Raw genomic sequence first — 14826 nt, forward strand, 5'->3', positions numbered from 1 at the left:
CCTCAGGAGCCTCCGGCGCTGTACCTGACGCTCTAAACCAGTGGTCTCCAACCTGCGGACCTCCAGATGTTGCAAAACTACAACTCCCAGCATGCCCGGACAGCCGTTGGCTGTCCGGGCATGCTGGGAGTTGTAGTTTTGCAACATCTGGAGGTCCGCAGGTTGAAGACCACTACTCTAAACGAACGCCAGGTGCAGCAGGGAGATCGCGGGGGTCCCCACGATCAAACATCTTATCCCCCCATCCTTTGGATAGGAGATAAGATGTGTAGGGTCGGAGTACCCCTTTGAATACTCGGTGCTTCTGTAGGTTGTACTGTGTGTAACTCTCGGTCCATGACCTTTCACTTCCCTCCATTCTTTAATACCATGATCACATGACCGGACAGTCACCGCCTCACATAGGTTCCCTCCTCTCCTCAAACACTCTGTGCTGCTGTGGATCTTCGGCCTGTGACCGCCATCTTGTCCTCATCTTTTGTCTCTCGCTCTTCTCTAGGAGTGTCAGGAGGTGGTGGAAATCTCTTCCAGCGAACAAGCGGCAACTATTCAAAGAGAGCGTGAGGCGGAACAAGTGGAGGCTGTCTCTTGGTGCCGGCGCCCTGGGATTTGTCTTTATTCTCTTTTACTTCACCAACCTGGAGGAGACACCGATCACTGGGCGCAGCCGCCTCCTGGTGTTCAGAAAGGAGGACTACAACCTGCTCACTAATGTGGAGTACGAGAGCGTGAGTATCACCCCTGAGCGTGCACTAGGATCAGCTGTGGGATGCTGAGATACATATGACCTGTATTATCCTAATTCAGGATCAGTCATGTATGTACAGAGTGACCTCACCAGCAGAATAGTGAGTACAGCTCTGGAGTATAATACAGGATATAACTCAGGATCAGTACAGGATAAGTAATGTAATGTATGTACACAGTGACCTCACCAGCAGAATAGTGAGTGCAGCTCTGGGGGATAATACAGGATATAACTCAGGATCAGTACAGGATAAGTAATGTAATGTATGTACACAGTGACCTCACCAGCAGAATAGTGAGTACAGCTCTGGAGTATAATACAGGATATAACTCAGGATCAGTACAGGATAAGTAATGTAATGTATGTACACAGTGATCTCACCAGCAGAATGGTGAGTACAGCTCTGGAGTATAATACAGGATATAACTCAGGATCAGTACAGGATCAGTAATGTAATGTATGTACACAGTGACCTCACCAGCAGAATAGTGAGTACAGCTCTGGAGTATAATACAGGATATAACTCAGGATCAGTACAGGACAAGTAATGTAATGTATATACACAGTGACCTCACCAGCAGAATAGTGAGTACAGCTCTGGAGTATAATACAGGATATAACTCAAGATCAGTACAGGATAAGTAATGTAATGTATGTACACAGTGACCTCACCAGCAGAATAGTGAGTACAGCTCTGGAGTATAATACAGGATATAACTCAGGATCAGTACAGGATAAGTAATGTAATGTATGTACACAGTGACCTCACCAGCAGAATAGTGAGTACAGCTCTGGAGTATAATACAGGATATAACTCAGGATCAGTACAGGATAAGTAATGTAATGTATGTACACAGTGATCTCACCAGCAGAATGGTGAGTACAGCTCTGGAGTATAATACAGGATATAACTCAGGATCAGTACAGGATCAGTAATGTAATGTATGTACACAGTGACCTCACCAGCAGAATAGTGAGTACAGCTCTGGAGTATAATACAGGATATAACTCAGGATCAGTACAGGATAAGTAATGTAATGTATATACACAGTGACCTCACCAGCAGAATAGTGAGTACAGCTCTGGAGTATAATACAGGATATAACTCAGGATCAGTACAGGATAAGTAATGTAATGTATGTACACAGTGACCTCACCAGCAGAATAGTGAGTACAGCTCTGGAGTATAATACAGGATATAACTCAGGATCAGTACAGGATAAGTAATGTAATGTATGTACACAGTGACCTCACCAGCAGAATAGTGAGTACAGCTCTGGAGTATAATACAGGATATAGCTCAGGATCAGTACAGGATAAGTAATGTATGTACACAGTGACCTCACCAGCAGAATAGTGAGTGCAGCTCTGGAATATAATACAGGATATACTTCAGGATCAGTACAGGATAAGTAATGTAATGTATGTACACAGTGACCTCACCAGCAGAATAGTGAGTGCAGCTCTGGAGTATCATACATTATATACTAATGCAGGGTACAGGGCCTTGTTCATGCAGGATCCTCGGCCTCCCGCTTTTGGCACTTATATTCCCTCAGTAGAGATGAATGGCGCTGCCGTCTACTTAAACAATAGAGGACGGATGTGTCATTTGCGCAGTTAAGTACCAGCTGTGAACAATTCTCTGTGATGAAAAACGAATGAATTTTAAAAGAAACTACTTCAGTAAAAGGAGAGGGAAAAAAATACAATTTTTCAAGGCCAAACTAGTGAAAGCAGCAGGACACTAATGCGGTAATAAAGACACTCGAGATGCCTCGTAACGGCGTTGTGAGATATACGGGAGCGGATCTGACTCCTCGCGATCACATGTCCCTCTCTATTATAAGAGAACACAAGGCCTCCACTCACAGGGTGTGATCAGGGTTATAATACATCCTCAGCACCCAGCTCTCCTAAGATCCTAATAGGTTTGCATTCTACCCTGTGAAGTTGTGTCGTGGCAGCAGATGTTTCCTTTTATAGATCTTGCATTCAGTAATCTGGGAAAGCTGGGTAACCAGCTTTGTAATACCTGTGATTGTGGCCATAAAGGTCGTCCCCTTAGTTTATTATAGTCCTGAATAGACATCAGCCTAGCTATGATCTTATCAGAAAGTAAGAGATGTATCTCTCTATAACCAGGGTCATCTGCCGTTCTGTTCTTTGGATGAGCTGGGTGACCAGCCCTGGGAGAGGAGTGTTGGTGGTTTTCTCCAAGGTTTCCCCAGAACTCCGTGTTACCTCTGGTTTGAGGTTGCACATGTGAAGATTTCTGGTTGATTCCATGCGCCGGGCTGCAGGGGGCGCTCCAGATTCATGGTGCTCGAGGCAAAGAACAGCACCGAGACATAATTCTGTCCTGATGAGGAGATGTCGGGGACCATGTCACAATAGATTGATATGATGACAGACTCTTCTCATCGAATACCCAGCTCTCTCAGACTCCTGTGTGACAATTCTAGTCCTTATAGGATCATTACTGAGAAGATTTATCATTTGAAACATTGGGAAAGCTGGGTATAAGATCCATATGCTCTATCTATCTAATATCTATCTCATATCTATCTATCTATCTCATATTTATCTATCTATCTCATATCTATCTATCTATCTATCTCAAATCTATCTATCTATCTATCTCATATCTATCTATCTATCTCATATCTATCTATCTCATATCTATCTGATATCTATCTCATATCTATCTATCTCATATCTATCTATCTATCTCATATCTATCTATCTATCTCATATCTATCTATCTCATATCTATCTATCTCATATATATCTATCTCATATCTATCTATTTCATATCTATCTATCGATCTCATATCTATCTATCTCATATCTATCTATCTATCTCATATCTATATATCTCATATCTATATATCTCATATCTATCTATCTATCTATCTCATATCTATCTATCTCATATCTATATATCTCATATCTATCTATCTCATATCTATCTATCTATCTATCTCATATCTATCTATCTCATATATATCTATCTCATATCTATCTATTTCATATCTATCTATCTATCTCATATCTATCTATCTATCTCATATCTATATATCTCATATCTATCTATCTATCTATCTATCTATCTCATATCTATCTATCTATCTCATATCTATCTATCTCATATCTATCTATCTATCTCATATCTATCTACCAATTTCCATAGCTCTATGTAGATTTGTCATTACAGAGTCCTGAAAAGCTGGGTGACCTTTTTTGTTGCTGCAGGATTTTGCATGTAGTGCCTTTAAGGTGTATAGTCAAGTAAATCCTTAACTCTGTAATTAAATGGATGACAAACAATGTGGCGGCCGTCCAGCTCTATGACAGTTGTCACCCAACTTCCCTACAGTCTCTCCATCCATACGGAATTATATTCATAGACCCCAGATTTCTCCAGTCCCTGAATGTTGTTCCTGGTAGTATGAGGTCAGGAATGTGTCCTGGGAGAGCTGTGTGACCATATACACCAGCTATCCCGGAATCCTGAATGACAAGATGAAGCCCCCTCCCTCATTGCTGCAAAGCGATCCTTCAGGATCCTGGGAAAGTTATGTGGATACAGTCTTAAAGGGGTATTCCAGGAAAAAAACTATTTTTTATATATCAACTGGCTCCAGAAAGTTAAACAGATTTGTAAATTACTTACTATTAAAAAATCTTAATCCTTCCAATAATTATCAGCTGCTGAAGTTGAGTTGTTCTTTTCTCTCTGACAACATTGTTCTCTGCTGACATCTCTGCTTGTCTCAGGAACTGCACAGAGTAGAAGAGGTTTGCTATGGGGATTTGCTTCTACTCTGGACAGTTCCCGAGACAGGTGTCATCAGAGAGCACTTAGACAGAAAAGAACAACTCAACATCAGCAGCTCATAAGTACTGGAAGGATTAAGATTTTTTAATAGAAGTAATTTACAAATCTGTTTAACTTTCTGGAGCCGGTTGATATATATATATATATATATATATATATATATATATATATATATATGTGTGTGTGTTTTTTTCCTGGATAACCCCTTTAAGTGCAGACCAGTAGAGTACCTCCTAAATGTTTTTTCCTGTATTTAGGATTATAGTCCGTAGTGGTGAATAGGGTCGGCAGGTGACGGCGCGGACTTCTCCGTCTCATTGTGTCAGTAAAGTCTCTTTACGTTCCGTCTCCTCGCAGAGCAGGAGCCGCGGCAGATTATCTCCTCACCCGACAATGAAACCAATTATTTCCTTTTTTATTCCCCTTTCTGTCCCTATGACAGAATACATAGAATACATTGCCGGTCGCAGCAGATTTCTCCAAGCGCAGCAAATCTGCCGTCCTCCATTTTAATTTCTTCTCAAAGATAAAGCGACTTTGACAACGGCGCACAGAGTCGTCTTTCAGGGGTCTCCCCCGGTTCATGGACTCCAGCCCCCTCCCCCCTACAGAACAGATAGGACATTTCTAATAAGAGGGAGATTAAAGCCCATAATGTGCTGAGCTGTCGCCTTCCTGATCTTACGTGTTTTCTTGCGTTTTCTTCTGGCAGCTGACTGAGGAGTATAAGGAGGTCTTGCTCCCCGCGGAGGACGCGCGTTATCAGCTGGTGCAGAAGCTTGTTGACCGCCTTATCACCTGCAACCACGACCTTCCCGAGGTGTCCCGGATGAAGTGGACCGTGCACATCGTGGACCAGCCGGATGTCATCAACGCTTTCGTGCTGCCGGTGAGATGTGGTATATACTCCTTTAACCCCTTAAATGGGCATTCTTATTAAAACTAATTTTTTGCTATTGCACTCCTTATGGTAAATATAAAATTTACTTTGCTTTTAAAAATAATGAAGTTTTTCAGATCGTCCCTCATGACAGAACCACATGAGATTGCCCCCTATCTGCATAGGAACAGGAAGCACAAGAGAGGTTAAAAGGCCCCTCCCTCCATACCCCCTAAGTGTTTCCTGTTCCTGTGGAGCAGGGGTGCAGAGAGGTCTGTACCTGTGTTTTTTTTGCGGGCTGTAGGTGGTGGAGCTCCGGCGTGTTGAATCGGTCGCGGTGGCCTCCCTCTCCATTATCCCGTACCGCGTCGCGGTCTGTTTCTGCTGGTGTCTCCCGGTCCCGCTCTTGGTTCCCTGCGGCACTCCAGGAGTTTATACAGGGGACCGAATTCAGCTGTCCGTCCGCGGGTGCCCTGGTTCCCCTGGTCGCTTGTGGGTTTTGCCAGCGGGGACCTTGTGCGTGTGAAGATGACGTCATACGCGCTAGTGACGTGGCACGCACATACGTCCTCTGTGATTGGCCAGAAACCGTAAGTTCCACCTCCAAGATGGCAGCGCCCACTGGAAGATGCCGGAATTTGTTTTTTTGGGAGGCGGGCACCAAATTCAAACCCTGGGACATATAAGGAAGCCGAGGTCTATCCAACATCCTCTGGATCACCATGGATAGTTCGGTCTCTGCCCGCTATACATCTCTGGAGCGCACAGGACCCAGCAACCCAGTAAGTAGCTGACCCAGTAGGGTTCACTTACTTTCTTTTGGGGGAGGGGGGGGGGGAGAATAGTATTTTATAATTTCCTGTTCTTATGGGTTCCCTTCTCTCCTTTCAGGGGATAAGATGCCTGATCGCGGGGGTCCCGCCGCTGGGTACCCCCGTGATCTTCCACGCCGCACCTCGTTAGAATCAGTCCCCGGAGTGTGTTCGCTCCGGGTCTGATTACTGGCGATCACGGGAACGGAGCATAGTGGCGTCACAGCTCCGCCCCCGTGTGACATCACGCTCAGCCCCCTCAATGCAAGCCTATGGGAGGGGGCGTGACAGCTGTCACGCCCCTCCAATAGACTTGCATTGAGGGGGCGGAGCGTGACGTCACACAGGGCGGAGCCGTGACATCACTATGCTCTGTCCTCGTGGTCGAGATGGACTCAGCCTGAGGACCTCCAGTGGTTCCGGAAGCCGCTAAAGGTGGGTGCTGCATGGTAGATCCCGGGTGTCCCCAGCGGCAGGACCCCCGCGATCTGACATCCTATCCCCTATCCATTGGATAGGGGATAAGATGTCTAGGGGCGGAGTACCCCTTTAAGAACCTAAAGTTAAACATAAGAAATGTGGGGTCTGTTCTATTATACTGCATGAAGGATATAATAAGCCCTTATGTAAAGCCTGAATGGATAAGATAATTCAGCAGGAATCCCCGTCTTTTTTGGAGGATCTTCGTTCTATTATTAAATCTGAAGTTTAAACTTCTGTTGCTGCGGCTCTGCCCAAAGCTCAGATTATTGATCCATCTCCACCGCTTGATCCCTCACATGTTTCAGTTCATCCTTCTTTTTCGTTTCCTTCTCCTTTAAAAAGACGGAAAACCACCGTGTTTGTAAATTCTGACTCCGATTCCGTAGTAGATATCGTTTCTTTAAGTTACAATTCTCAAGGTGAAGTAATTGAACCTTGTACCCAGAGGAACGATAAGGGATATTATTTCTGGTTAATGCTGTAAGAAATGCAATGAACATTCCTGAAACCGCAGAATCCACTTCTATCCAAGATCTCATGTTTGCGGGATTGAAACCTAAAAAAACAACAGGTTTTCGCCGTTCATGACACTATTTAGGATCTTATTCCTTTATTCTTAATGGAAAGAACCTGAGAAAAGACTGTTACTTTCCAAGGAATTCCGTTCCAGATTTCCGTTTAATGAGGAGGATACGAAGCTATGGAACGAAATTCCTAAAATTGACGTACAAGTATCTAAAGTATCTTACCATTTGAGGATAGCTCTCAACTAAAAGATCCTTTAGATCGGAAGATGGACACATTGTTAAAGGGGTACTCCGGCCCTAAGACATCTTATCCCCTACAAACTGCCAGGTGCCGACCACGGGGCCGAAGTATCGTGATGTTACGACTCCGCCCCCGTGTGCAGTCACTGAGCCGCACAACTACCCCCCATCCCGCCTCGCCTCCCCCGCCCCCGCTATGCAAGTCTATGGAAGGGGGCGTCACGGTGAAATCCCCAACAAACTGCCAGGTGCCAACCACGGGGCCGAAGTATCGTGACGTCACGACTCCGCCTCCGTGTGCAGTCACTGAGCCGCCCAACTACCCCCCATCCCGCGTCACGCCCCCTCCCATAGACTTGCATAGTGGGGGCGGGGCATGACGTCACACGATACTCCGGCCCCATGGTTGGCACCCGGCAGTTTGTGAGCTGGCAGCGCGGCATGCAGCTCAAAGAGGTATGCGCCGGATGCAAGATTGCGGGGGTCCCCAGCGGCAGGACCCCCGCGGTCAGACATCTTATCCCTATCCTTTGGATAGGGGATAAGATGTCTTAGGACCAGAGCACCCCTTTAAGGTAATTGTAGGACTCTTACTCTGCTTAGATTAACCCCAATGTTGTGGCTACTACTGTAGCAAGATCCTTGTTCATCTGGTTAGAGGAACTAGAAATGCCTCTTACTAATAAGACCTCCAGAGAAGATATATTGTCATCTGTACCTATGTTAAAACGTGCAACAGCTTTCTTAGTTTATTCCTCGACTGAGTCGGTCAGAATGGCTTCCAGATCGTCTGTTCTGTCCAACTCAGTCAGGCGAGCCTTATGGCTTAAAAATTGGCAGGGGGGTTCTACCTCAAAGAGGAAACTTTGTGGTATTCCGTTCCAAGGTAACACCATGTTTGGCCAAGTCTTAGATAAAATTCTGGAACAAGCTGCGGACAGGAAAAAGGTCTTACCTGAAGAAAAATCTACCAAACAAAAAACGAATTAGAATTCCTTTTCCAAAAACAAGCAGTATAAAGGAAAGGGAAAATCGGGTGGATGGAGTTACCCAAAGGGAGGCAAGAGCAGAGAATTCTTACTTAACCCTCCCTCAAACCCTTCTTCTAAAAATCAATAACCGTCTACGGGTGGGGTGAAGACTCACTCGATTTTGTCGCCAGTGGGCGAACATTTCAAAAAAGCGATTTATTATGAACTCTCTGGAATCGAGTTTTTCCTTCCCTCCACCTCAAAGATATCGCATTACAGATGTAGGATCAAAAGATGCCAATTTGAGGCTCAGGTATAAAAGATCTGTTATCCCTTGGCGCTATTTTTCCGGTTCCTCAGCAAGAACGAGGCATAGGACATTATTCCAACCTATTCCTAGTTCCAAAGCCTAATGGTTCCTTCAGGGCCATTATAAATTTAAAGGAATTAAACAAATGTATTACATACAAAAGGTGCAAAATGGAAACGTTGAAGTCCGCCATTCCACTAATCCAGAAAGAAGCCTGGATGGGGGCGACTATCGATTTAAAAGACGCTTATTTCCATCTTCCTAATTTCAAGCCTCATCAGAAATATCTTCGATTTGCAGTCCAATTAGACAAAAAAAAGTCTTTCATTACCAATTCAAAGCTCTTCCCTTTGGAATATCCTTGGCACCCGAGCCTAGAGAGGATTACCGTCATTCCCTACCTAGACGATCTACTGATTACTGCCAATTCTTATCACCTTCTCTCTCTGCATGTCCAGCAGACAGTGTCATGCCTACAAGACTTAGGCTGGATAATACATTTCCCGAAGTCTGATCTCTCTCCCTCCAGAACCAAGAGATTTCTAGGCACGATCCTGAATTCAGAGGTACAGAAGACCTTTCTTCCAGTGGAAAAAGTATCCTCTATTCAGCAGAAGATAGAGGAGATAATGCGAAAGAAAATTGTTACGTTGAGGAAGGCCATGTCCTTGCTGGGGTCCATGACTTCCAGCTTTGATAAGGATGACCATTATGATTTTGATTACTGATCAATAAAAAAAAGAAAAAAAAAAATATATATATATATATATATATATATATATATTAAACATAGATCTATATATATATGCTAATATGCTGCAGAAAAACATTATTTTCCTTATGAGACATATGAGCTTGCTATTTGCTTGTAACTAAGATGAAGACCTTGGGACGAGGCCAAAAGATGAAAGATAAAGAAGAAGTTGGAAGTTAGAGACAAAACATCTGAAGAAATATAGACTGTGCAGAAGGATGGGTACATCCAAAATTTTCTGGTAGAAAAGGTAAATGGCAACATAAGTGACCTATGGTTAAGAAACAAATGAATGCTTAAAATGCTAATATATACAGATGCAATACTCAAATAACCAATCAAAGTATAACATGATGATTTTGACGTGATAACTAACCTCCCCTTTTTGTCAACTGTAAAAAACAATGTACTTCAGTATAATAAACAGAACTCCTTGGGACAGTTCCTTAGCAAGTATGCTGAGAAGGAGATATCTAAAGTGGTGTCTGAAGAAAGAAAATCTTGTTTGGGTACCCAGGATCTCTCATCCATCTATCTCCATAACAACAGATGCCAGTCTGTGGGGCTGGGGCGCTGTGGTGGAAGATCTCCAACTTCAGGGTTCCTGGTCTCAAAAAACTGGGACCTGTTCTTCGAATTATCGAGAGTTAAAGGCAATATTAAAAGCTTTAAAAGCTTCAAAAAATCTAGTGGGGGCCTTCATGTAAAGGTCTATTCGGACAACACTACAGCAGTGGCCTTTATCAATCATCAGGGCGGGACAAGACCCCCCCCCCTGAAGATTCTAGCAGAGAAAATATTAATTTGGGCAGAAAAAAACATGTTATCCCTTTTCTGCAGTACATCTGAAGAGAATAGACAACCCAGCAGCCAATTTTTTAAAGGGGTACTCCGCTGCTCAGTGTTTGGAACAAACTATTCCGAACGCTGGGAGCTTGTGATGTCATAGCCCTGCCCCCTCAAAATGTCACGCCACGCCCCCTCAATGCAAGTCTATGCATAGACTTGCATTGAGGGGGTGGGGCTATGACGTCACAAGCTCCCAGCGCCCACTCCTGTGTTCGAAACAGTGTTCCAAACGCTGGGCAGCGGAGTACCCCTTTAAAGAGGTATTCCAGGATTTTTTATTTATTTGACTATGCTACAGGGGCTGTAAAGTTAGTGTAGTTCATAATATAGTGTCTGTACCTCTGTGTGACTGTTTTCTAACAATTCTTATGTGATTTTTCACCCCAATATTTATTTTTAACAGCATACAAAATGACTGCTTTTCCCAGGTTGCAATGCGGCTGAGACCTGACATCACTAGTCAGCTGATGACAGGGAGCCTGTCTGCTTCAATGGGTGGAGCGATCGCTTGGTGGGAGAGAGATCAATATGCAACATCTGTAGGCACCCTGATTGAAAAACACAGGTCTTTTGAATGGATGCAGCTCATTTATGTTTCAATGGATAGGGTGGCTGATGTGCGGGAGGGAGGAAAATGGAATTATGGGATTTGTAGTCAAAAAAAGAAAAATCAAACCGAAAATACCAGTCCAAAAAAAGCTAGCCACAGTGTTATGGTAATCTCACAACATAGCCATTTAGCCCCAAGACAAGCGCAGATCCTTCCTAAGCATGTCCATTACTGCCTGCCAGGTACAGACTAAAATCACCTTATGGTGGAGAACCCCTTTAAAGGGTTACTCCGCTCACCAGCGTCCGGAACATTAAAGGGGTATTCCAGGAAAAAACTTTTTTTTTATATATCAACTGGCTCCAGAAAGTTAAACAGATTTGTAAATTACTTCTATTAAAAAATCTTAATCCTTCCAGTACTTATGAGCTTCTGAAGTTAAGGTTGTTATTTTCTGTCTAAGTGCTCTCTTATGACACCTGTCTCGAGAAACGCCCAGTTTAGAAGAGGTTTACAATGGGGATTTGCTTCTAAACTGGGTGGTTCCCGAGACAGGTGTCATCATAGAGCACTTAGACAGAAAAGAACAACCTTAACGTCAGAAGCTCATAAGTACTGAAAGGATTAAGATTTTTTAATAGAAGTAATTTACAAATCTGTTTAACTTTCTGGAGCCAGTTAATGTATATATAAAAGTTTTTTCCTGGAATACCCCTTTAAGTTCCTGAACGCTGTGTGCGGGCTTCCGTGTTCACGCCTGCCCCCTCATGACATCTCGTCCCGCCCCCTCAATGCAAGTCTATGGGAGGGGGCGTGACGCATGTTTTGGATCCAGGGAAATGGTCCCTGAATTCTCGAGTTTTTCTCTCCCTGACTCAAAGCTGGGGCCTTCCAGAGAGAGACCTATTTGCTTCTCAGAAGAATCGCAGAGTTCATTGCTTCTTCTCTCTCAACCCAAGAGAGAACCCGGAGGCGGTGGACGCTCTTCAACAAGTATACGCATTTCAATCTCGCATACGCATTTCCGCCAATTCCTCTTCAGAAGGTGAGATTAGGAAGAGGAAAAGGAATCTTCATAGCCCCAATGTGGCCGAAAAGAAGCTGGTTCAGTCCTCTAAAAGAACTTGCCATAGCTGAGCCCGTTCTTCTTCCTCAGAGGGACGATCTATGGTGCCGGGACCCTCTATTCCACAAAGATGTAAAGAATCTCCAGCTGTCAGTCTGGCTATTGAGAGGCTGGTGCTAGAACAAAAGGGTCTCTCTAAGAAAGTGGAGGAAACAGCTGGTTGTGGGATAACCTGGCAAGGCTACCGCAGTATTCCGGCAGAAAAATCCGATTGCGGCTAGAAGGCGCACACGCGAGAGTAGTGAGTAATAGCAGACTTTATTAAGTGATATAACTTGCAGTGCAAATGGAACAACGCGTTTCAAAGGTTCATCCTTCTTCTTCAGGTCCTTTGGGCAACGTGTTTCAAAGGTTCATCCTTCTTCTTCAGGTCCTTTGGGCAACGTGTTTCAAAGGTTCATCCTTCTTCTTCAGGTCCTTTGGGCAACGTGTTTCAAAGGTTCATCTTTCTTCTTCAGGTCCTTTGGGCAACGTGTTTCAAAGGTTCATCCTTCTTCTTCAGGTCCTTTGGGCAACGTGTTTCAAAGGTTCATCCTTCTTCTTCAGGTCCTTTGGGCAATGTGTTTCAAAGGTTCATCCTTCTTCTTCAGGTCCTTTGGGCAACGTGTTTCAAAGGTTCATCCTTCTTCTTCAGGTCCTTTGGTCAACGTGTTTCAAAGGTTCATCCTTCTTCTTCAGGTCCTTTGGACCTGAAGAAGGATGAACCTTTGAAACGCGTTGTCCCATTCGCACTGTAAGTTATATAACTTAATAAAGTCTGCTATTGTTCACTACTCTCGGGTGTGCAGCGGGACCAACGACCGGCAGCCTCCCGATACTGCAACCTGTTGCATGCGATCGCCAGTGTCCTGCCTGTCTGCACAACAACTATAGGTGAGCAATTTTACGATTTTGGAACAACTCTCCTAAAAAGTAAAATGGATTCTACATCCTCCATTTACCTTAAGCAATGGAAACATTTTTTTTTATCATGGTTTGGCTCCTCTCCTCCGGATCTTCTTAACCCAGATATTCCCAGAATATTAGATTTCCTGCCGGATGGTTTTAATATAGGTTTATCTTTAAGTTCAGACGGCAGCCTTTGGCTGTTTTTTTGGGATGTCAGCATTGCTGAACACAAATGGGTCAAAAGGTTTTTTTCAGCAGTATCCAAAATAAGACCGAAAATATCTAATCTTATTTCCCCTTGGGATTTGGACCTTGTATTATCATATCTAACTAAAAATCTCTTTGATCCTTTATCGGAATAAGTGTTCCCTTTATTTTTTTTTTGAGCAGTGTACAACTCCCAGCATGCCCGGCAGCCAACGAATGGGCAAAGTTTTATAGGCACTGTAATGGGAAACATAAGGGTTGTCACCCAACATCTGATGCCTTTGGCTGTCCGGGCATGCTGGGAGTTGTAGCTTTGCAACAGCTGTGGGCACCATGGTTGGGAAACACTGACATAACCCATTGAAATTAAAGGGGTACTCCGATGGAAAACTTTTTTTTAAATAAACTGGTGCCAGAAAGTTAAACAGATTTGTAAATTACTTCTGTAAAAAAAAATGGAATCCTTCCAGTACTTATTAGCTGCTGAATACTACAGAGGAAATTATTTTCTTTTTGGAACACAGAGCTCTCTGCTGAGCATGGTGCTCTCTGCTGACGTCTCTGTCCATTTTAGAAACTGTCCAGAGCAGCATATGTTTGCTATGGAGATTTTCTCCTACTCTGGACAGTTCTTAAAATGGGCAGAGATGTCAGCAGAGAGTACAGTGCTCATGATGTCAGCAGAGAGATCTGTGTTCCAAAAACAAAAGAATTTCCTCTGTAGTATTCAGCAGCTAATAAGTTCTGGAAGGATTAAGATTTTTTAATAGAAGTAATTTACAAATCTGTTTAACTTTCTGGCACCAGTTGATTTAAAAAAAAAAGTTTTCCACCAGAGTACCCCTTTAATATCAGGCTGCTGCAAGGTGGAATTACTTTTATAAGTACAGTGATCCCTCAACTTACAATGGCCTCAACATACAATAGTTTCAACATAGGATGGTCTTTTCTGGACCATTGTAACTTGAAACCAGACTCAACATACAATGCTACAGACAGTCCAGATCTGTGAATCGTATCAATGGCTGGAAGAACCGACCAATCAGAATGGACATTCACTGGTAAAACCCCTGTATTACTGAAGCGTATGCACTGACTGATGTCTGGTAGCGCCCCCTACAGTACAGGGAGGTATTACATGTTCTGTAAACTTTCACTGTACCGGGGTTACCTGCTCCTTTGGATACCAGGTGAGGGCGACTCCATGTTACTTTTTTAGGACACTGTGTGTACTGTATAGGACCCTGAAGAAGCTCCTGTTCTCTACATAGACCAGTGTTTCCCAAGCAGGGTGCCCACAGCTGTTGCAAAACTGCAACTCCCAGCATGCCCGGACAGCCTTTGGCTGTCCGGGGATGCTGGGAGTTGTAGTTTTGCAACAGCTGGAGGCTCCCTGCTTGGGGAACACTGACATAGACAGTGATTTACAGCTCCCAGCAGATCTTTCTTACTTTTATATGTAGGGACTTGCTTTATCTAGATTCATAATCTACTTATTTTTGTTTAATCCTCACTTTTTTTTCCTATTTCCGGATGACCTTTTGGTGACTTCAGAACCAATTACCAGGTTTCCATAGAGTTCTGGTCTCAACATAAGATGGTTTCAACATACAATGGTCGTCCCAGAACCAATTAATATT

The 14826-nt window shown here is 43.7% G+C and overlaps 1 protein-coding gene across 5 annotated transcripts in view; it reads left to right on the forward strand.

The window, feature by feature from the left end:
- OMA1 (OMA1 zinc metallopeptidase) overlaps nt 1-14826 on the forward strand; it is a 55752-nt gene that overhangs the window by 11552 nt on the left and 29374 nt on the right. For all 5 annotated transcript variants that reach the window (XR_008846699.1, XR_008846698.1, XR_008846700.1 and 2 more), the window contains exons 3-4: nt 500-728; nt 5302-5478. Coding sequence is in view for 2 of the 5 variants with exons in the window: in XM_056532950.1 (XP_056388925.1) it covers nt 500-728; nt 5302-5478 (406 nt within the window). In the remaining 3 variants the exon portion in view is untranslated. The remainder of the gene's footprint in view (nt 1-499; nt 729-5301; nt 5479-14826) is intronic.

Source organism: Hyla sarda, chromosome 7 (assembly GCF_029499605.1).
Source record: "Hyla sarda isolate aHylSar1 chromosome 7, aHylSar1.hap1, whole genome shotgun sequence".
Taxonomy (NCBI): domain Eukaryota; kingdom Metazoa; phylum Chordata; class Amphibia; order Anura; family Hylidae; genus Hyla; species Hyla sarda.